We start from the raw sequence: 22,218 nt of genomic DNA on the forward strand, positions 1-22,218 counted from the left end.
TCACTCTATTACACACGCCATCATCCATAAAAAAAATCTAATCATCCAAAATCTGCACCTTAATAGCCTTCGAAGCAGGGTTACTGGCCGTTTCAAACGCCTTGATCCCATCCTCCAACGCGTACCGATGCGAAACCAACGGTTTCAGATCGATAATACCAGCCGCAACGAGGCTAATAGCCTTGGGATAGATATCGTGATATCGATACTGCCAGCGCAGGTCGATTTCTTTGGCGGAGAGATGCATGAAAGGGATGGATTGGAAATCCTTGCCGACGCCGATGACGAAGACGGAGCCGCCGAAACGGGTGGACTGTTGGCGGGTCAATCAGTTACCTGCTTTTGGATAATGGGGATGAAGGAGGGGAGAAAAAGGGGGGGGGGGGGGGGCACTTACGTATATTCCAGCATGGATGCTAGACTCTACACCCGTGCATTCTATCACCAACTTTGCCTCCTGGCCTAGCGTCTCGATGATTCTGCTCGCGACAGCCTTGGGAGTGTCGTCTCGTGTGACCGTGACTGGTCGAACGCGAGGAACGAGTTCCTTTGCTTTTGCTAGACGGCCTTCGTCCAGGTCTGTGATGACGATCGGTTCCGCGCCCGCTGCGTTGGCGGCGAGGAGAGTGACTAGGCCGATGGGGCCTGCGCCGCAGATCACCAGGGGGTCGGCGAGGCGGAGGCCAGAGCGGTCGATTCCTGCTAGGGCGACGGTTAGGGGTTCCAGAAGGGCGCCTTCTTCGAAGGAGATGTTGTCGGGCAGATGGTGCAGCCATGCCTCGGGGTGGGCGTGGTATCGTCGGAGAGTGCCGTGGTGGGGGGGCGTGGAGAAGAAGACCACGTCCGGACAGGCGTTGTACTGGCCTGTTCGGCAGAAGTAGCAGGTGGGTTTGGAGCAGGGGATGCCGCATTCCATGGCCACTTTGTCGCCTTTTGCTTTGTTAGTATTTAAGGCTTCTAATGGCTGGTGGTAAACGGGGACGTGGTTAGATGGGCTTACCCGGCTTGAACCGAGTCACGTCCTTGCCGACTTTGAGAACTACTCCGGCACTCTCATGGCCCAGGCCGTTGTCCCCTGTTACGACCATGTCGCCGATGTGGCCATGTTTCCAGAAGTGGACGTCGGAGCCACAGATGCCCGTGGCGCGGACGTGGACGAGACACTCGTTGGGTTGGATCTCGGGGATGTCTGATTTCACTAGGCGGAGGTCGTTCGCGGGGCTGGTGTGGATGGCATGGTTGTAGGGTTTGCGGTCGAGGATGTCCATTTTGGATATACGTATGGTATTGATTGAACTGGTTTATTATTTCTGGAATGGTCATAGGAGAGCTACTTATATCTAGCTCGGAGGCCGAAGTTGGAGAACTTGACGAGCTGCCATATTGGAGACTCTTCATCATCAGGTGGACTGGCTCTTCGGACGTACCGCCGAACTGGAGGGTTGCTGGCCAATATTCATGCTATGCTCTTGCAGAAGATCATGCGTTGTCTTGCAAACCGAGTAATGATTCTCAGGGCCTGCGACTGGAGTCACTTGCGAAAGCCACGTCGGGGCCATCTCCGAGGGGCAGGAAATATACGGTTCCTGGCTGATTTCTACCACTTCGGACTTCTCCCGAGCATCATAGCAATGCCTTTTGAGTAGGTTTATCCACAATGAACAGCTTGTTGAGGGCGAATACTTACTGCAGGCCCTAGTTCATGGTAATGGTCTAGAATTGTCTGCCCCGCACTTAGTGGTTAACAAGCGGGGTGCTAATAGCTACCCTACTCCACACTCTACGAGATATTGCGACTGTGCCCATACTACAAGACAGGATTTTCAACATGCTCGTACAGGATCCTCATCCAGGAATGAACAGGTACGATGGTGAAGAGCTACCAGAGTGATCGGGTCTATTTTGTTGGTGTTCTGTGCGATTGTCCTGCAGCATGCTCCGGCTCTGGCTTAACCGAGGCTGTATTCTATAGCGAGACTCCATTCCTCTTTACTTCCTAAATAGTATTCCAAACGATCCTTAATTTCACAGTGCCTTCCTTCATATATTGAGGACATACTTATGAACTTATCGCAAATGACGGCAGCATTCAAGGACTGGAGCCTTGTACCAGCTATTCCGTAAAGTGCTAGACGCATTTTGCAGGAATATGAAGAATATTCAGCCTACATCATGGACTAGCTTCCCTACAAATGACGAAGAAGCTACCGGCCAAGCACATAGTAGTTATCTAAACGTGAGGAAGGCAACTAGTCATTCTTTTTTCGAGAGGGTACTATATCATAACAATATGACTTCACTTGTTTGCTCGATATTCTCAATCCTTGATCCATATTATGCGAGCTAATCAATTTGGCCCTATAGAAGCATTTGTTTTTACTGGGTGTATATAGCAGTCAGAGACAAAGGTATTGCTCCTCGCTTTGCTCACCAGTAGTTCCTTGGCCACATCAAATCCACACAACCTTGTATACCCCCAATCCCATCTCTTGAGCAATCCGTCAGCAATCCCCAATTTCTTAGACCAGCAGGCTAGTACAAAGTCCCACAGTGCCAGTTCTCCGGAAGGCTAGTGTTGCCAGTACCATTGTACAGCGCGAGCTGGGGATAAGGACAGATAGGTCTTTGAATCTCCACGCCATCAGCAGGATCATCATTCCACCACTTCGTAGGGACAAGATAATCCGGCGCGGTGCCATTCTCCACCCAGTGCATGATCGCCAGAACGATGTCATGCTTCGAATCATTGAAGCCAGGCACACCCCAGTAGGTACCACTCAGCGAGCCGCTTTGGTCCGCACCGTTGAAATAGTACGGGGCGTTCTGATCCGCCGGCGAGAACGTGCAGTGCTCCATACCCGGGACGGGAAAGAAACGATAGAATGACTCAATCGGGATCCCCTTCGGCTTGAGGGCCTCCACAACGTGGTTGAAGAAGTAGAATGAGGAGCCCGTTGCGATGCTTGGATCCGAGTATCCGTGATAATGGATCAGTTTGCCGTCCTTTTCGTAGAAGGGAGAGATGTCGAAGTTGTCGGCGGTCGCATTCCCGGGGTTGAGCTTCTCAGAGAGTGCGATCAGCTCTTGGCTGTTCCAGTCCTCCCAGGTCCAGTCGCCGCCAAGCTGGAGCATATATTGGATGTACGTGACGAAGTCGGCGTCGAGGGATGGGGCGCCAACTTCGGTACCAAGAGTGTACCCGGGAAAAATGAAGGTGTCGTTCGCGTCCACCCAGGGGTTGAAGAGCTTGTTGACTGTGCCTATTTGCGGGGATGTAAGGCAAGTATCGTTGCTAGACGTCGAGTTACAAGCCAGGGTGGTAATGTCGAAGACACACCCAAAGGGATTCTGGAGGATATTGTCCTTCACGCCGTCTTGGGGATCGCACTGCTTGACAATCTCGGCAGCAACAGCAGACATCTGATCACTTGTGACATGGTAGTCTGCCGTTTCGGGGAGGTTCCAGATGGCTGTTAGGACGTTCCAGAGCTGCTGATGGGAGGTCCACCATGCGGGAGCACCAGCAATGACACCGTCGAAGTCCTCGGGATATTCTTCGACTTCCTTCAGACCCTGCTTACCACCGGCAGAGCAGCCACGGTAGTAAGAGTATGAAATTTCCTTCCCATAATAGCCCTCCGTTAACGTCTTGCCATTCACGACGGCATTGTGGAGGGCAACGTGGCCCCAGTTCTGCAGAGCCTGTTCATTGTGATAGCCGAAGCTACCGTTGTTCCCCTCGTGGCCAAGATCAGACGAAACGACAGCAAAGCCGTACCAGGAGAGAGAGACGATAGCGTCCCAGCCAATTGAGCCGGAGAATTCACCGTTGCCATTGGCGAGGAAGCGGCCGTTCCAGTCGTCCGGTAGAACGAAGCCAACACTATGCTGGGTGTTGTTTGGCAGGGTGATGTTCGCTTGGGCGATGCATGCAGCAACGGGAAGCTCATAGGCGCTGATACCCCTGGGGCTGGAAGTTGATCCATAGTTCAGGCTAACTGGTGGGGTGAAATTGTAGTGAGCTGGGTAGTCGTTGGCATAGAAGACTGTTGAGTTTTCGGGAAGCAACTCAGTCAAGCGGGCCACGGTGCAGTTCGTTGCTGCGTACACACGGGCGACCAGCCCTGCCAGAGGGAGGATGGACCACTGCATATTGGATTGATGATCTGATGTCACCGAGGCTATTGGTCCGTGAAAAGGACGCAGCAAGTTGACGGTTTCTGAAGGAGTCTGGGAGTGCAAGTGCCCCGGTTATAAAGAACCGTTTGAGGAGCCGGAAATTCTCTTCTCCTGTCATTCTAACCCGACAGTCTAGAATTTGAAGAGATTGCAGTCGTGGCTCACTGTATAGTGCCTGAGTTTCATTTTGAACGCGCGTTCAGGTTGGAACCATGATACACAAGATTATAGATGATTTAGCAACTTGATGTGGGGTTTCTGCAGACCCAGTCCATCGTGAACAAGAGGAGGGCGTACGTACGTACCTGCATTACTGCGTAGATCGGCTTTCGAAAAGGAATACACAGGCTCGGACTTTCTTTCCTGAGCCAAATTGTTTATTTGCGGAGACCAAGCCTATTGAGGCAATCGTGGACGGCGATCTGTGGATCCATTTGAGCTTGGATGTTCATCGTCGGAGTACATCTGGTGGCAAGCTTCAATCGTATGGCCTTGTACGTTGGCAAAGTCCATCAGCAGCCCACTGACCATGTAGATGGTCAGGGGGTCTCAGTGACCGTAATAGGTCCCCTCTGTCTTGGTCCCCTTCATCTTTTGCAGATGTCTCTACATAGGCGGTCGGCGCTTTTGGTCTGGCTCGCAGCCATTGATTGCCCTAATGGATCAAGAAATAACCATACATTATGCAAACACTATCATGTGGTGGTCTATTCTCCTTTGCACAACTGCTAGGAACCTTATATACCATAGATAGTACCCCTGAAGTACCCCTAATCCGAGAAATCTCTTCAGGAGCAATATGGCTGGCCGTATGACAGGTAAGAGACTGAGCTGAAGGCCACTTGCAAGGTAACTAGGGGTCTGATTGAACATGATCCAGTTTATATTTTAGATATTGGCTTCTTTACTGGGGCTATGGCGCACGAGGGAAGAAACTCTTAGATTCTTTAGCTATATAAAGTCTTGATAGTACTCTCCAAGGATCTGTTCACTAGATATCTTCCAGGTTTGACCTATGCAACAGCATCCTAAGTCCAGCCGGAAGTAACATGACCAATAATATGAAGGAAAAGATGGTTGAAAGTTCCTAAATAGGTTAGAATCGATGAGATCTTTGATGCCCTTCCAGCAAAGAAACATGGGCATTTCCATGTTTCACCTTGAAACAACTTGTCAGGTGAGAGATATTTATCCCAATACTTGATGTGGTTCTCTCGCTTACACTTGTTAAACAATGATCATTCAGCTCGCAGCAAAACCCGAGCCTTTACAAAGGGCTCATTATCTTTGAATATAGTTTTTACGGGGCGACCTCGCCACACAAAGCTCGGTGTCATCTTGTTTTCCCTTTATTTGAAGATCAAACGTGGCGAAAGGGGTACCATTGAGTTAACTTCATTGATCTAACGGAACGATCTCAAGCAGATAACGATAACTGCCCATTCTTCTGGCAATATACCCATCTATCTACCTAGCACAGCACCTTGATCTTTGTTTTCCCTCTAACCTCTGCCTGGAACAACAATGAATCTCAAACTCTAGGCTCTACTCCTCGCCACCGGTGCATTGGCGAAATGCCGGCAACGCGACGAATATCCGGAATGCTATTAGAACGGAAGCGCGCCTTTCTGTAGGAGCACAAAGGACGGTAGTGAGGTCTTTGCCAAATGAGGGACGAAGTTCAGTATTGGTACTCTATCATAAGAGAGACCACCGGTCGAAATAAGTGAATCATGTATGAAGAATTTTGGTCTTGCCACAGGTTCTACCAGAAAGCCCTCTGGTGTAAATCAAAGTGTTGAACCTTCTCGTCTCTTTCGGTGTTTCAGGTTCGTGTTTCACTTCCTCCTTTGTTCTGTAGTGTGGCTAATGGGCTTTCTGTGCTAGATACTTTTATGATATATAAACGGCGATGTAGCCAGTCTGTCCTTGTGCTAATTTCATCATCTGATTTTATATTGATGTTATATCCTTGTATCAACTAGCCGACCGATATACAATCGCCAAACAATCATGTACCTCACACTATGGGCTTTAGCACTGTTCATTGCATCTGTATTCGCGAAGGGCGAAGTACGCGTCTGCAAGCAGAACGACACGTACCCAGATTGCGGATGGTACGGTGAAACGCACTCTGCCTGTGATGGGACCTTGGAAAGCGACCGCCCCGCGTCCAGACCATACCTGATAGCACACACAGTAGGAAAGGGAGAGGACACCCTTGACGGTGTTAGCGATCAATGCCTGAAGGAGTACGGCCATGGATGCCGTTGGCCCTATAACGCGAAGGGGCAACAGAAAGGAAAGCTCCTCTACTGCGCAAAAGCGGAGGAGCAACAGGACACATAATGATATGTTTGGATATCACAACTTGTGGTGCTCTTCCGCTGACTTTGTTGTTAGTCATTGGTTCTCGCCTTGTCTTGATCACATTGTGAGTTCCGCTGGGTTGGAGATCCTGTATTGTCTCTGTGTTGGTGTTCTGGGATTCTGTAGCCAGCAACTCCTTGACTTGACAAGTCTCGAGAAGGGACGTGAAAGAATAGAATACCTGCATTAACGTGGATGGGCTCGGTTGTGTTGGTTGTTTATGTGCTAAGTCGACTATTTCGCTTACTCTAATAGTCAAAAAGTATGTGATGGTGTACTTTTCCTTCATCATGGCTGTATCAAGTAGACCCATTGTTCATTGTGATTACCTTTAGAGAGAGGACTTTGGGAAATTCATGTCCAACGCTGTGTGGTTCAGGGAGGCGTACCTCTTAGTTTGATACCCCCATCGCACCTATCCCGTTCACTCCATGTCGAAACAAAAGACCACCCCCCAGAAGCAGACCCGATACGCCTACCGTAGGGAACCTCCCACCAGCCACAGCCAGGCCATACGGATCAAGGGCTTTGTAAACGTGCATCCATCTCAGACCAGCTCCGATCTCTGCGGCCAACTTGTCTTCTGAAAGGTTCACGTGGTTAAAATGCAGCCAGGGAAATCACCACGCCCCCATCATTACTATTCCATCCTATGTTAGGCGAATGCCCACCCCCACGGATGGAAAACTTGACCCCGAAAAACCGACAAAGAGATAATGTCGTTCCGACCTGCTGGGCAGACGTGGGGAGCACCACTACCCGCGGTCGGAGCCAGCAATTGCTTGACCTGGGAAGTAGAATTAGGCTAGATAGTATAGCTGCAGTTTCTGTAGCGTGTATCGTACCATGGGACTTGGCCGCTGGGCTTCGTATGCACTGGATCCGTCTGTCACGGCATTGTCGCCGAAGAAGAGCGGGAACACTCTGTCCACGAAGGATCCGCGCTGGTCATCCTTTTCGGCAGGAGACAAACGGGCGAACCGAGCGAAGAGGCTCTTGACCTGGGGTATGTTGCTTGGATCCAGGTCGGCCCCGTTGACTATTGCCGCAACGCTGGGTAGTGAGGCCATGATATCCATATTAACCAGAGTACAACGGCTTCGAATCTAAGAGAAACACGGAGATAAGACAACATGTTATAGCATGCTTGCGACCATGTATATAATGCCTGATATAGCGGGGTAGCCATTGCTAACGTGAACGCATGCTATAACATGAGGTTACAGCCATATCTCAACATCGTGTGGCACAGCATCTGCATGAAGCTAAGCAGCTGCAGCCAGACTTAACAAAAACCAGGTAATGCGCATACTCCTCTATGCAGATTGGCCCATTCACCTACATGGTTGCAACTTAGACAATGTCACCACCTACTCGATGCAGAATCCGTGCGATGGAGCAGGGATGTGCTGCGCCCAGACCCAGAACTAGTATGGCCTCGGCTAATTGACAGGGGTTTAATTAAGCCTTTTGGATAAATGGGCTTTACTTTTACGAGACACTGTCCAGAAATGCCCTGGACGGTGGGTACCTGATCTGCATTATGCCTGTCTTGGTAGGAGGATGACAACACCACTGCTTAGACTTTGGTTGTCTGGCTGATATGACATAATGGTATTAGATCTGGTTCCATGATTGCTATTGGCAGCTGGGATGTGGTCTCGCCTTACTGTAAGCTCTGCTGTGGGGAGCTATAAAATGGGCCAGCGCCGGGCGAGTTCGCTTGATCGTTCGTCCTCGATACCATGCGACCAAATCCAGACTGGCCATGGGTCAGAGTGTTTATCAGACATCCGATTGAAGATACCAAAGTCAATTCCTACCACCTCACAGCTTAATAGCTTGTATAATACACAAGAAAGTCTATTCCACAATACAGCCCATTAAGAAATAATATACCATCATAAAACCCATACCACAAAAAGAAACCCCAATTACTCCAGCAATGCCTACTAACACAACACAGACCCAAGATTAAATCCCATTAATTCCTCTCAACCGTAACCTCCATAACCTTATGAATGCCCCTCTCCTGGTCGTCCACGGTGGCAAACATGCCCTGAGGGTTTCCCAGGATATGTTCCTCGGAGTCATTATCCGGGCTCACTTTCGACGACGAGATCGTCGTCGTATGCGGCGTGCTGTTATCGTACGGCCGCAAGCCCTCGGGGACGTCATCTCGCCCCAGACTGCTGAGGCCGTTTTTCCGGGTCGTTTGCCGATTCCCAGACGTGAGGGGGTAGTCTTGTCCTGTGGGGCGGCGGCGGTAGGAGCTGATGGTTGAGACGAAGACGCGGAAGTAGGGGCCGTAGGTTGGGACGCAGGCGATTATTACCTTTTAGTTGGGTTATGGGATGTTAGTTTTGGGGAGTTATGGAGTGGGAGGGGTGGAGGGTGGACGGACTGCTAGGCTGATCTCGACGATGGACCAGAGAATCACCGGTTTGCTGTCCGTGTAGGTCTTTAGTCGCGCGATGGTGAAGATGCGGATTATCTGGATGATTGTGACGAAGAAGCCGATGGCGAAGACGCAGCAGAGGGCGACCTAGAGTAATTGGAGGTTAGGTCAGTCAACTGTTGTCTTTTGTGTGGTAGGTGGGCGTAGTGAGTACCTTTTGGCGTTTTCCGAGCTGTAGGTTCCAGAGGACTGGCAGAGGGAGGGCGATGATGACGAGGTCAAACCCTAGACTGGTTCCTGCAAGAGCTGGAGGGTGTTAGTTAACCATCAGCCAGGTGAGTGGTGTGTATACGCACCATAGTATGACTTGAGGGTGTTGATGCAAGTCCCGGTAAGCTCAGAATCCCATTGCATTGCGATCTGTGGGCCGTCAGCATCATCGCTTACTGGTATAGTGGACTCGATGCCATACAGGTTTGCAGGGGAAGATAAAGAGGAATGTGAAGATGATTTGATTGACCACTACGGCGGCAATCGCAACGATAATGATCGTTCGATACATCTTCACAAATCCGCCGATGCGGAGGTACGACGCCAGTAGCGAGACCTTGAACCCCAGCAGGGACATCGAGTATAGCGGGCCGCCAGCATATTGTATCTGGTGAGCCAACGTTAGAGTATCTATACATGGTGCGGAAGCGCAGTCAGAAAACCACGACGTACCTTACTGAATTGCTTCACATTGGCCGTAGGAAAATACTCGGCATGGAGACCTAGACCCCATCGCGTTTCTGTAGCAGTTAGGGATCCATCCTCCTCCAACCGCCATGAAAGGCCACTCACGAAGTATGCTAGATGCACAGTATCCAGCGGTCATGATCGCACTGTACAGCGCGGCATAGTCATCCAGCCATAATGCTCTCTTTGTATGGATTCGGATGTAGAACCGCAGGGCAACCGCTAGGAGGGCCGCGATCGTGAACACCAGCAATACGGCAATGACCTGGGAGATTTCGCTTTGTGGATCGGGCTTGTCGAGGTTATACACCCAGCCCATAGTGTTGGAGCAGTATCACAGCTCAGCAACGCATGTCAATCGCAGACTGGGGGCTAGGCCGGGGGATAAAGACACATCAACCTGGCACATTCTAAGAACGAAGCGACTGTTCTACGGAGTAAATTCAATTTTTCCTTCTCATTTCCTACCAAGGATCAATAACAATCTCACTCTGCAGTAACTAGTTGCAGAAGAACGCCACCAGGAATTGCCCTCTCCACCACGAGGCCTACTAATTGTGCCCCCCTGCAGCTGCCCAGCTGAGCCAGTCTTCTGGAAAGACGAGGGGCCCGTGTGAACGCCCTGAAGGTTGGGATGCTGCTTGATGGGCCCCGTATTCTAAGTTTGACCGGTGTATGGGGCTATGGGTCGGATAATAATCTGGTCCACTGCATATTGATTAATGGTGCCGAGTAGTGTGGCCTGGCATTGCAGACTCGGACGACTTCGGAAATTCGTTACGAATAAATTGCTTCTCGTGACGCCGTTGACCCTATTTCTCGGCGTGTTATGGTTCGACACCCACGTGGATGATATGCGATCTGACTACGGAGTATAGGAATTGAATGCAATAGGCAAAGGGATATGAAGCTACCAGTCTACTATGCATCACATATAGGGAATCTCAAGCCGGCCGCCCACACCAGTCTGTGTACTGTGCGCGGAACTGCAAGGATCCCACAATACGGACCAAAGGCCTTGCTTAATAAGGACTCAGACCTGGAAGGCCTTGGCTAAATAGGAATTGAATTTGCAGCTGCGAAGACACTAACCGACGATATCCCGATTCTCACGTGATGAGATGCTCCCAATCGGGCAACAGGCATCAGTGGATGTGGAGAGAAAAAGTGGATTCTGACGTGATGCACCAAGTAGAGAAATCCGATCATTGCTTGTACCCTTGAACAAGACGCCAATCACCAAGGGGAAGGGCCTGAACCCAAGATCAAACCCATGGATGGATGATGGCAGTGCGCTGATCTGCACAGTGGCTCATCGAGATGGGGATCTAAGATGGACTGCAACCATGGTTTCGATGGGCATCTATTTACTGGGCTACGTATGCAAGGGCAGGATAAGCACATCGCCCATGGAAAAAGGTCAACCCTTGCCCTGGATAAGCTTTAAAAATACCCACGACAGGCGCCACGAGCGCAGTGTGGCCACGGTTGACCTGCCAAATGCGTTTGCTCTGGAAAATGGTCCCGTGGATTACAAAATGCATATATTAACGGAACTACTGCAGGCTCCGTCCTCCGAGCAATGCCGTAGCCGAGGTCCAGCTTCTTCTGTTCAATCAATCCTTCTGCCTTCTGGAATCTGGCCTGATACTGGGAACCAATGCTGCCTCCATCGGATCTCCACATAGCATTGACCAGTTTTGGGGGCTGGAAACCATTGGTCGGAGACAAATTACAGCATTGCTTTTCGGTTATGCAATCGATAAAACCTGCCGGACATTCCGCAGGAACCTTCAGGGAAAGAATTGTGATTGACGTTGCAATTGACCCTAAGCATCGAGCTCCACCGTATCCACTAGCGGAGAAAGTCCGGTGAAACGCCGCCATTGGACTCCACGGATTGGTTTTCCCAAGAATGGGCGAAGAGAGACTGTGGATGATTGTCAATCTAAATAACTTTATAGCCTGGTCTAGTCTATTTACAGTTCCGTAAAAAATTCCACCACTCCTGTTTCCCCCCCCCGACTTAAACACTGCACAAGCGGCCATCTTCACGAACGGTCCACTCGTCCGCCCCGACAGCGGTAGTGGCGTAGAAGAGATTGTCCGGGTCGTATTTAGCCTTGATCTTGCGCAGGGTAGCGTAGTTGTCGCCGTAGAAATACTTCTGCCAGTTGGGCTGACGGAAGTCGGCCTCATTCAGGTACGCCCCAGAGTTCGGCGCGACCTTGGTCAAGGCCGGGATATAATCATTGGTCATCTTGTCCTGCTCGGCCAGCATCTCAGCTCGCGCATCCCACTTCCAGGGGGTGGTGAGGGTGGTGTGGATCAGGGTCTCGCGCCAGGCGGGCAGCACCGCGTTGTCCACATCCCCCACTAACGCCTTGGAAACATTCAGGCCCACGCCGATAAACGTGGCGCCATCCTCGGTGATGTGTCTGTATGCGGCCGTAAGTCCGTCGTTGTTGTTTTCCACCACCGACCGGGGGATCAGCCATCCACCATACTGCGCGGTGCCCACCGCGATCGCGCCCTGCATGGCGGTGAATTCCTCCAGATAGGTGTCGAACTGCTCGGAGTAGGTCGTGTATTTGATTCCCAGCTTTGTCAGTCCATCGGTGAACGGTTTCACGAGTGCCACCAGGTCAGCAACCGGGATGTTGGGACCGGTCAACGGCGTGATGAGGAAGCTGGTGTTGGTGAACATCCAGACGGACATAGCACCGGCGTCCACGACAGAGGGCAGGACGGTCTGCCAGAGCGAGACAGCCTCGTAGAAGGTATCCTGGGAGATGCCATCATTGGTGAAGCTCAAGTTGTAGCCCGACACAGGCGTGGCAGTGTGCGCCTTGGAGGTCAGCGACCAAGTGATACCATAGGTACCGCCGCCACCACCGCTGAGCGCCCAGAAGAGGTCGGAGTATTCGTTGTCGCGAGTGGCGGTAATGAAGTTACCCTCGCCATCGATCACCTCCCACTCGAGCGCCTGGTCGGCGCCAAGTCCATACCGCGAGGACAGAGCCGAATGGCCTCCACCCTGGGAGTAACCTCCAGCAATTCCCACGGTGGGACATTCGCCGCCCACCACCTGAAGACCCGCCTTGTCACCGGCTGCGTACGCCTCTCCGCCTTGCACACCGGCGCCCATCTTGATGGCCTTGCCTTGGTAGTGCTTGTCCTTGTAGTCCTTGATCTCGATGTCCTTGAGATGGTGCATCCAGATGGCCAGCGCGCCGGCTCCGGTCGACTTGCCGTTGTAATCGTGGCCGGTATTACGGGGAACCACACGGATGTTATGCTCCTTCGCGAACTTCAGAGCCGAAGAGACATGCTCGGGCTTAGCCACATCGACAGCGTAAACCACGTAGTTACCGAGGGTGCAGGGCTTCGATTGAGGGTGGAAGGGATCGCAGGTTCCATTAGTGTACCAAGGAGCCATAATCGACGACGAGGTTTCATAGCTACGGAATTAGCAGAAGCGCTTCAGCAATTGATACAGCGCAGACTTACTGAAGCTCCGGGTTTGTCCACTGCTCGCTGAGCGTCTTGCATTCAGCAGCGTTATAACTGGGGTCATGGCATGGTGTACCCAAAGGCACCGTGGCTACCAGGCGGCCGTCAACCGACTCGTTGAATTTGGCCCAGACATCCTGGGTCGGCCAGCAAGAATCACCAGGGAAGCAGCGACAGTTGGAGGCAGCATTGGCAGAAGCCGCGGCCAGGAGGCCCGTCAAAAGCGACAACCCTGTAGCTTGACCGAACATTTTGGTTGTGTCGAGGGGCGAAGGGATGGAATGCAAGGCAAGCCGGGGCGCGCTGTACCTTTATGATCCCTCACACGTAAAGTGGAACGCTATGACTGACTGGTCTAAGGCAACGCTACTCCTAAATCTAGGTCCTGATTCAGGTAAAACCTTCTGATGGGTCGCGCTCATGCCATTGGGTCTCCAATATCCACCGGAGACGAACTACTGTAACCTAAAGGACGCGGTGGAGCTAATAAATTGGCCGGCTAAACGTGCGAGAAAACCCGCCGTGCTCGAGCCTATCACACCCAATGGTGTACGCCGGAGTAATTCATTTTATAGTGCAATATAAGTTAATTATCAGTTGAACAAAAATTGAGTCCAGCCAAATGGAAAATACCTCGTGCTGCTCACCGGTTCGCTTAGACTTTAGTCCACCGGCTCATGCACCGAATCCTCTCGGTCCCATCGCAATCGGTATTCCGGCATCAACAGTCCCGGCGACGGCGCTTTCTCGACGAAACGCCTCACTTCAGGGGTCGGAAAGATATAATGCAATGCCGTGAAGACCGCGGCACTAATTGCCGTGCCGGTGAGGAAGCAAAGGTAGTAAATCCGGGTTAACCCCATGGGAATGGCGACGGTAGGATCGACATGGGCTACGAAACCAGGGAGTGAAGGAACCATGCCACAAAGCCACTGCTGTCGTCAGCGTAATTGTACAAAGCTCACGTATTGGAAATGGCTAACCGCCACTGGGGCGCGCCAATTCACCCCGTTGGTGTACCAGTAGATACCTCGATTGTCCTCGTGGCATGGAAACAAGTCCTCCACCTTGATCTTGCGCCGTATCACAGCGAAATAAGACGCTATCATTGACCCGACCATAGGTCCCAGAAAGATTGAGTAACTACTGAGAACTGCTAAGAATGTGGTAGCCGTATTGACCAGCTTCCACGGATTGCATGCGATCGATGCTAGGACTGTGATATAGGCGCCGCGACGCAGGTTTATGTATCTCGGAAACGTAGCCGCCATGTCAAACCCTATCATTGCGCAGAGTTAATAGACGAAGAAAATGTTAGCAATAAGGAGGAATTCTAACCTCCTGATAGTGCATTCGCTGGCACATTCAATCCCATCTGCGACACACTCAGTGCAGCCCCCCCAAAGAACACAGCTACTCTTGAGCGCGAACCCCCATTCTCCATGATGGCGCTGAGCAGGGTGGGCAAATTCCACAGCGGCTTACCATAGCGATTCTGCGTGGCTGCCGTGACCAGAATGCCGACGGTCGCACATAGGATGCTATAAAAGGGAAAGCTGACTAGTTGTCCGAGAATTGCCTCACGAGGTGTTCGTGCAAACCTTGTATAATCATTCTCATTCAGGATTCCAGCAGCAGCGCCGCCAATAGTACTCACGATACCAAAGGCAATCTTCCATCCAGAACCGCCAGCTCTGGGCTCTGAGATCGTGGCCGACGAGATATAGAAGAATATCTGCAGTTTGTGGGGACGGATATGGAGCACCGGCAAGGAGAGTACCATGAAGATCATGTACGCCACAAACTGTGCCGTCGTCATTCCTGTCGACTGAGGCATCTGACTCGGAATTCGATTTTCGAGAGATGGCCAGATTGCACGCAGACAGATGTAGATGCATTCCCCGCCAATCCATGCTTGAACCGCATCTATCATGCATGATGAGTTACCTGCGGTCGGTGTCGGCAATGAGAGACCTACACCAGACTGAGGGATAAATGTTAGCCGAGCTCTAGCGACGCCAGTTGGGATGAGCAACTCACCGATGGAGAGTAAAATCCGGTTCCATAGAACAAATAGACTGCCGTAAAGGCCCCAGACATACCTATTAACAAAGGGAACCCGACTACGGATGTCAGTCCTTCTTGCTACAAGGGCTGTGGACTTACTATGGTAGAACATTCCTGGTAATGAGTTAATCACAAGTAGCGCGACGGCAATTATATTGCCAGCGACGATCGCAGCCAGCGACTGACGCCAGGTTAATCCCATGGCAATCAACGAACTTCCTATCATGTAGACCGAGATATTTGAGCTGGCCAGAACGCCTGCTTTGTCAGAGTGTTCCCTCTCTGCAATGCCAGATGAGCATACAAAAGTTATGGAACGTCCAGAAATTCCAGGTTCTCCGACCTGCTTCGACAGGCTTAATGTCGTCGTTGACCCAACGGTTGGGGATGTTTGCTCCTTCATCTGGGACTTCGAGGTATCTGAGAATAGTATTCCCCATATTGATCAAAGCATATGAATGAATGCCTGGTATCAGTAAGGTGACAGTGTAGCTAGATGTAGATAAACCCGGACGAGAGACCAGAGGTTGTCAATGTGGGAAAGATGCTTGATTGGGGTCTTCTCGTGATGGAGACGCGCATCTGTTACACAGCGAAATAAGGACAGAATCTCGGTGTCCACTTGCAGGAAGCAAACAGGGGTGAGGTCCTTGTCTATGCAGTTGTGATTCGCTATATTTCATGCGTTGCATCCGGCATAACCTTTTGCATGAGGCACCAGTATCAGGGCTGCAGCCAGATCAAGACACCAACAAAAGGAATTACATAGCAAAGGCAAATGCTTAGAGGACTGGTCGGTCCAAGTGAAACCTTCTGGATACTGAGGACGTCCGAGTGGTGTTGAGAACAGCCATATTATGGCCGAAGAACTCAGCAATCGGCCAATATAAAAAATATTGCCTCTTTGTCCTCTACCTCATTTATTCTTCTTCCCTCATTTTATTTCTCTTTCTTTTCTTTGCCCTTTATAACCCCTAACCATCGCGAGGACATAGTAACAAGGAGCGGTTAAGATACAAAAGTGCTTCTCACTAGATTTCTTGGATGTATATATAATAGAGCTAGATCATAGGTGCCGTGATATTTCCAAGAAGCCTCTAAATAAAAGCCGTCTAGATATCTTTCAAATATACCCTATCTAATAATATATAGACTATTAGTACATCCATCTTATCTTCGTCTCCCGTGAGGGGTCAGCCGATTCCCCGCGCCCTAATCCAAGCGCCACTCGACCACCAGCCAACTTAATCTCTCTCCCTCCAGCCATTAACTACATGACAGCCTGCTTATTCTGAATAGAAGTGTATGTGCCGATTGCTCGACAGGAAGAATACCCTCCGACTGGAACAGCGAATGGCAACACCCTCAAGCGGAACATTCCAAAAGAACTCATAAGCACGCCATACCAATAACCAATTAATCAACACTGTCTGCAAGGTTCACCCCAGATCAAAATGGCCAAGTATCGCATCGGCGTCGATGTCGGCGGCACCAATACCGACGCTGCCATCATCGATATCCTCGCTACTGGCTCTCCCTCGCGCGGTGTGTGCGCGTCCACCAAAACCCTGACGACCCCGGACGTGACATCTGGGATATATACTGCCATTCAGGATGTATTGGAGCAGTCCCATGTCGATATACAGGATGTTGTTAGTGTCGCGATCGGCACGACGCATTTTGTCAATGCGGTCGTCCAGGCTGACTCGAGTCGTCTGAGTAAAGTCGCTGTCGTGCGGCTTTGTGGTCCCTTCACGAAACAGGTGCCGCCTTTCGTGGAGTTTCCATCCGATTTGAAGGGGATCATGGGCGGTCCGGTGTTTTACTTGGATGGTGGTGCGTATTCCATCTGAGTCTTATATCGGGGCGGGTACTGAGTGATAGTACCAGGCCTTGAAATCGACGGGCGCGAAATCGCACCATTGAATGTAGAGCAGATTAAAGCTACCGTGCAGAGCATTCAAGATGCAGGCATCAAGATGGTCGCTCTTCTCGGCGTGTTTTCACCATTGGATCACAATGGGATCCACGAAGAGACCTGTAAACAGCTCATGCTCGGCTTCGACCCCTCGCTATCCGTCGTCTGCTCGCATTCGATCGGTCGCATCGGCTTCCTGGAGAGAGAAAACGCGACGATCCTCAATGCCTCCATTCTTGCCTTCGCCCGTAAAACGGTGCGAGCGTTTTGCAACGCAATGGCCAAACTGCAACTCTGTTGCCCGTTGTATCTGACCCAGAATGATGGCACCTTGACTGATGCGGCCACAGCGGCTGAATTGCCCATAAAGACCTTTGCCAGTGGGCCGACGAACAGCATGACCGGCGCGGCCTTCCTTGCCTCCCTGGATCGGGGTGGTTCTGCGAAACAAGCGGATCAGCAGGTGTTAGTCGTTGACGTCGGTGGAACGACTACGGACGTCTGCGCACTGCTTCCATCGGGCTTGCCTCGTCAGGCACCGAACTTCGTGGAGGTTGGAGGCGTGCGGACTGCGTTCTCAATGCCAGAGGTTCTGTCGGTTGGGCTCGGTGGTGGCAGTCGTGTGGGTGTGGATGAACAGACGGGGGTTGTCAGTGTTGGGCCCGAGTCTGTCGGCCATTATCTCACTACTCGTGCCAGAGTATTTGGTGGTGATGTGCTGACTGCAACGGATATCGTGACAGCATCTGGAAAGGCCGAGATTGGAGACCGCAGGAAGGTAGAAGACATTCCTGCGCAGGTTGTCACCAAAGCGCGCCAACAGATTCGGAAGATCCTCGAACGTGCTATCGACGGTATGAAGATCTCCAACCAGCCGGTTGTGCTGCTGCTTGTGGGTGGTGGCTCAATCGTTCATATGGACGCTTTGAATGGTGTCGCGGAGTGCATCATGCCGCCACATCATGACTCTGCGAATGCTGTTGGTGCAGCCATTGCGAAAGTAGCTGGGGAGATAGATGTGATTGAGTTACTAGAGGGCCGTGATGAGAAGCAGGTGCTCGAGGCAGCGAAACAACGAGCTATTGATGCAGCTGTTGCTCGTAGAGCAGAAAAGGAAGCGGTTAGCATTGCTACAATCGAGAAGATCCCTCTTGCATATGCTACGAACAAGGCGACACGGATTGTTATCAAGGCTATTGGGAACCTTGCCCCCGTGGATTTTGACCATGCACCACAGCCCAAGGCTCTAGAGGGGAATGTATATGACGAACTAGAAGCAAACGAGGAAGAGCCCATACAGACGGACAAACCGCGTGAGACAGCTCATTTCGCGGCGAAGCCATCGCTCCAGATCGATTTAGATACATATAAACCCGACGTCCGCAACAACACATGGTACATATCCCCCGTCGATCTAGAGCTTATGGCCGCCGGCACAGGAGTCCTAGGAACAGGCGGTGGTGGTCCCTCCCGGATACAATATCTCCATTGCCTCCAGTTCCTTCAATCTCCGGGATATGCGGGAAACATGCGGGTCGTCAAGCCTGCAAGCTTAAGAGACTCAGATATATGTGTCATGGGCTCGTGGTTCGGTGCCCCTAGTGTATCCAGCGAGCGTCTCTCAGCAGGGACAGAACTGGCCCTCGCGATTGAAAGCTGCGCGCGCATCACCGGCAAGAAGGATTTCCACGCCATCGTCACAGACGAGATTGGAGGCGGGAATGGTTTATCGGCATTCCCCTCCGGCGTGATGTACGATATTCCGGTGGTCGATGGGGACTTGATGGGGAGGGCATATCCAACACTTGAGCACTGTGAGTTGCCTGACTCAACAACGCCACATTGACACCATGTGTACTAACATTCTAGGTACGCCATACGTCTATGGGCTCTCCGCCACTCCATGCGCTGTCGCAGATGGCAGAGGGAATGTATCAATCATTTTAGTATGATGGGCCCTATACACCTCCACACATACAACTGTATTCTAATCCCAACAGCACGCTGAAAGCAGCCGTCGCGCCGAGACAATGGCACGAAGTCAATGCGTTGATCTAGGAAACAAGGTCGCCCTGTCGACTGCACCGCTTACCGGCGCGGAGACCAAGAAATACATCATACCGAACACCATCTCCCAGGCGTGGTACATTGGGAGAGCCGTGTATCGTGCTCGGCAATCAAAGGCAGACATGATTGAAGCTATTGTACACCCCACTCCTCGTTTCTCTACTTGGGTACGGGATTAACGCTAACCTGAACAGTTCGACACCTCGCCCGGAAAACTCCTATACACTGGCAAGGTCATCGATGTCAAACGAGATGTTAGCTGCGGCTACACAATGGGGTATTGTCTGCTTGCGCCTCTTAGTAGTGACGAACGGGAGATTGCTATTTCTTCTAGCTGTCGTGATGGTATGCTAGAGGAGAGTCGCTGCTTGTTTATTCCCTTCCAGAATGAGTTTCTCTATGCCGCTTATACGGACCCTGATGCTCCAGAGGACCTACCCAAGCAAGAAGTCATCTGTACTGTCCCTGATCTGATTTCGATACTGGGACATGATGGCGGGGCGATTGGATCGCAGGAACTCCGATATGGTCTCAAGGTTAATGTAATTGCTATGGCAGCGCATCCGCTGTGGACGACAAAAGAGGGACTGGGTATTGGTGGTCCGCAGGGATTTGGATTGGATATGGAATGGACGAAGTTGGGGGAGTACTGGGAGCCGAGGAGTGTGATTGATGAGTTCAATAGAGCTCAGTAGGTGTCAAAATCGAACCTGAATGGTATATACTACTAGTACTTCTTTGAAGCGTCTACAGTGAGTACTATAAAGCACAAAGGTGAACTTACTGCAAACGGAATTGGTCATCTTAAAGATGTCTCATCACACCTGATCATGAACAACCCTAAGCTTCCATACATAACAAAGCCTCGTAAAAGATAAGTATAGACGCCTCGACTATCCTAGTTAGATTTGGATACCCGCCAGATATATGATTTCATTGGCCACCTCGTGTCTTTTGTGGAGATACATGACTAGTGCTTATTCTTCTCTGGCTAAGCCATGCAGAGAAGGATCTACACTGCGCTCAAGCCTACTCTACAGGATGCCAACCAATAACTGAACTCTAAGCCCCAGAACGGGGGCGTCTCTTCTCTCTCTCCAGAGTAATGATTGCCCAGTTTGATTTGTCATTGCACTATACACATCCAACAACGATACAGATCATGGGGGGGATATATTGGGGGCCTAACACCGTCGATAAGAAAGTCAAGGTATAAGAGAGCATAGAGACGCAAGTACTTGCTACGACTTATTTCTCTTTCCCAATCATCCTCTTTTCCCGTTTACCTGTGCGCACATATCTTAGAAGCGAAATGACACCATCCCATCCCAAACCCGATTACGACATCCTCATCGTCGGCGCCGGCTTCTCCGGCATCTTCCTATTATATCAGCTTCGCAAGCTGGGCTATAAATGTAAGATCTATGAGACCGCGCCAGACCTTGGCGGAGTATGGTACTGGAACACCTACCCCGGTGCTCGCGTCGACACAGAGAGCTTTGTCTACCAGCTGTCTGCCCCGGAAGCATGGCAGGACTGGGACTGGAAGGAGAGGTTTCCCGGCCGTGAAGAACTGCAGGCATATTTCCAACATCTTGATAAAGTTCTCGATATCAAGAAAGATGTCGAGTTCGGAACAAGGGTGGTTGGTGCGCAGTTCGATCGGGACAGCGCCCTGTGGAAGGTGCAGACCGAGGATATGAAGACCGTCACTGCGCGGTTCTTTTTACCCTGTGTCGGGACGTCGACGAAGCCCTATGTACCTAATTTCCCTGGTCTGGAGACTTTCCAGGGGGATGTTTATCATTCCTCAGCCTGGCCGCGGGAGGGCATGCATGCTAAAGGGAAGAAGGTCGCTGTTATTGGAACCGGCTCCAGCGGCGTTCAGATCATCCAGGAATTGGCCAAGGAAGCAGAAACCCTTACTGTTTTCCAACGAACGCCCAATTTGGCTCTTCCCATGGGCCAGGAAACTTATACGGCAGAGGAGCAGACACGGATCCGTTCCCGCTACCCGCAGGTCTTCGAAGACAGAACGAAGACATTTAGTGGAAATTTGGAGGATTTCCAACCGACGAAATTATTCGATGCTCCAGCTGCGGAGCGGGAGGCGTTGTTTGAGGCAAACTGGAAGAAGGGCGGCTTTTCCTTTATTCTAGACAACTACTCGGATATCTTGCTTGACGAGAAGGCGAACCGTGAATTGTATAATTTCTGGGCGAAGAAGACCCGCGAGAGGATTGTTGATCCCAGGAAAATGGACCTTCTGGCTCCGCTGGAGCCGATTCATCCGTTTGCGACAAAGCGTTCATCGCTGGAGCAGGATTATTTTGAGCAGTTCAATCGTTCGAACGTGGATATTGTCAACCTCCGTGAAGTTGAGATCGCCGAGGTTAAACCCACCGGTATCGCTACCAGCGATGGAAACCTTTATCCTGTCGATGCGATTGTCATCGCTACTGGTTTTGACGCAGTCACTGGTCCCATCACGAATATGGGTCTGAAGAGCACGGACGGTACGCCACTGGCTGAGGAGTGGAAGGACGGCGTCCACACGTACTTAGGCATGGCGAGCCATGGTTATCCGAATATGTTTTGGATTTACGGGGTACATGGACCTACGGCTCTCAGTAATGGCCCGGTGTCCATTGAGCTCCAAGGCCAGTGGGTTATTGATGCAATCCAGAAGATCGACCAGAGCGGATTATCATACGTGGAGCCCACCCCTGAAGCAGAGCAGCAGTGGAAAGCGTTGGTGAATCAGATGACGGATATGACCTTGTTGCCAAAGGCGGACTCTTGGTACATGGGAGCCAATATACCTGGCAAGAAGCGAGAGCATTTGAATTTTCCGGGTGGCCTGGCGTTGTATGAGCAGCAGTGTCGACAGGCCTTGGAAGAATGGGAGGGATTTCTAACTGTATAGGCTCACTTCTGGGATGACAACATACACCTAGGTTTCTGTAGA

General features: G+C 51.2%; 9 protein-coding genes across 9 annotated transcripts; 3 read left to right on the forward strand and 6 right to left on the reverse strand.

The window, feature by feature from the left end:
- Window positions 1-37: 37 nt before the first annotated feature.
- Window positions 38-1,268, reverse strand: BDV37DRAFT_274339 (NAD(P)-dependent alcohol dehydrogenase; the record flags this gene model as incomplete). The annotated part of the gene is made up of 3 exons (XM_032085218.1): window positions 38-313; window positions 398-930; window positions 1,001-1,268. 3 exons carry the CDS (start codon window positions 1,266-1,268, stop codon window positions 38-40), a joined length of 1,077 nt encoding a protein of 358 aa, XP_031937939.1.
- A 1,264-nt stretch (window positions 1,269-2,532) lies between these two features.
- On the reverse strand, window positions 2,533-4,152 carry BDV37DRAFT_296796 (tannase and feruloyl esterase; the record flags this gene model as incomplete). Its single annotated transcript, XM_032090191.1, has 1 exon — window positions 2,533-4,152. One exon carries the CDS (start codon window positions 4,150-4,152, stop codon window positions 2,533-2,535), a length of 1,620 nt encoding a protein of 539 aa, XP_031937940.1.
- A 2,040-nt stretch (window positions 4,153-6,192) lies between these two features.
- BDV37DRAFT_286496 (uncharacterized protein) lies at window positions 6,193-6,528 on the forward strand (the record flags this gene model as incomplete). Its single annotated transcript, XM_032087929.1, has 1 exon — window positions 6,193-6,528. The coding sequence occupies one exon, from the start codon at window positions 6,193-6,195 to the stop codon at window positions 6,526-6,528; it is 336 nt and encodes a 111-aa protein (XP_031937941.1).
- Window positions 6,529-7,204: 676 nt separating this feature from the next.
- On the reverse strand, window positions 7,205-7,619 carry BDV37DRAFT_286497 (uncharacterized protein; the record flags this gene model as incomplete). Its single annotated transcript, XM_032087930.1, has 2 exons — window positions 7,205-7,336; window positions 7,395-7,619. The coding sequence occupies 2 exons, from the start codon at window positions 7,617-7,619 to the stop codon at window positions 7,205-7,207; spliced, it is 357 nt and encodes a 118-aa protein (XP_031937942.1).
- A 914-nt stretch (window positions 7,620-8,533) lies between these two features.
- On the reverse strand, window positions 8,534-10,004 carry BDV37DRAFT_274341 (putative integral membrane protein (Pth11); the record flags this gene model as incomplete). Its single annotated transcript, XM_032085219.1, has 6 exons — window positions 8,534-8,884; window positions 8,954-9,094; window positions 9,162-9,232; window positions 9,395-9,605; window positions 9,671-9,738; window positions 9,791-10,004. 6 exons carry the CDS (start codon window positions 10,002-10,004, stop codon window positions 8,534-8,536), a joined length of 1,056 nt encoding a protein of 351 aa, XP_031937943.1.
- Window positions 10,005-11,696: 1,692 nt separating this feature from the next.
- On the reverse strand, window positions 11,697-13,513 carry BDV37DRAFT_257308 (FAD-dependent oxidoreductase). Its single transcript, XM_032082930.1, has 2 exons — window positions 13,196-13,513; window positions 11,697-13,146 (listed from the first exon to the last, which is right to left on the reverse strand). Exons 1-2 carry the CDS (start codon window positions 13,447-13,449, stop codon window positions 11,712-11,714), a joined length of 1,689 nt encoding a protein of 562 aa, XP_031937944.1. The 5' UTR covers window positions 13,450-13,513; the 3' UTR covers window positions 11,697-11,711.
- Window positions 13,514-13,860: 347 nt separating this feature from the next.
- Window positions 13,861-15,705, reverse strand: BDV37DRAFT_274343 (allantoin permease; the record flags this gene model as incomplete). The annotated part of the gene is made up of 7 exons (XM_032085220.1): window positions 13,861-14,130; window positions 14,182-14,477; window positions 14,537-15,124; window positions 15,177-15,182; window positions 15,239-15,321; window positions 15,361-15,523; window positions 15,570-15,705. The coding sequence occupies 7 exons, from the start codon at window positions 15,703-15,705 to the stop codon at window positions 13,861-13,863; spliced, it is 1,542 nt and encodes a 513-aa protein (XP_031937945.1).
- A 1,014-nt stretch (window positions 15,706-16,719) lies between these two features.
- On the forward strand, window positions 16,720-19,945 carry BDV37DRAFT_286501 (uncharacterized protein; the record flags this gene model as incomplete). Its single annotated transcript, XM_032087931.1, has 5 exons — window positions 16,720-17,101; window positions 17,156-18,997; window positions 19,053-19,129; window positions 19,184-19,387; window positions 19,445-19,945. 5 exons carry the CDS (start codon window positions 16,720-16,722, stop codon window positions 19,943-19,945), a joined length of 3,006 nt encoding a protein of 1,001 aa, XP_031937946.1.
- A 617-nt stretch (window positions 19,946-20,562) lies between these two features.
- BDV37DRAFT_296801 (flavin-containing monooxygenase) lies at window positions 20,563-22,176 on the forward strand (the record flags this gene model as incomplete). Its single annotated transcript, XM_032090192.1, has 1 exon — window positions 20,563-22,176. The coding sequence occupies one exon, from the start codon at window positions 20,563-20,565 to the stop codon at window positions 22,174-22,176; it is 1,614 nt and encodes a 537-aa protein (XP_031937947.1).
- Window positions 22,177-22,218: the final 42 nt, after the last annotated feature.

Source organism: Aspergillus pseudonomiae, assembly GCF_009193645.1.
Source record: "Aspergillus pseudonomiae strain CBS 119388 unplaced genomic scaffold BDV37scaffold_76, whole genome shotgun sequence".
Classification (NCBI taxonomy): Eukaryota; Fungi; Ascomycota; class Eurotiomycetes; order Eurotiales; family Aspergillaceae; genus Aspergillus; species Aspergillus pseudonomiae.

Bases quoted from the DNA above. Each gene is read 5' to 3' on its own strand.
- BDV37DRAFT_257308 (XM_032082930.1), bottom strand. From the start codon at position 13,449: ATGTTCGGTCAAGCTACAGGGTTGTCGCTTTTGACGGGCCTCCTGGCC. The intron at 13,147-13,195 runs GTAAGTCTGCGC...CTAATTCCGTAG, and splicing joins TGGACAAACCCGGAGCTTCA to CTATGAAACCTCGTCGTCGA.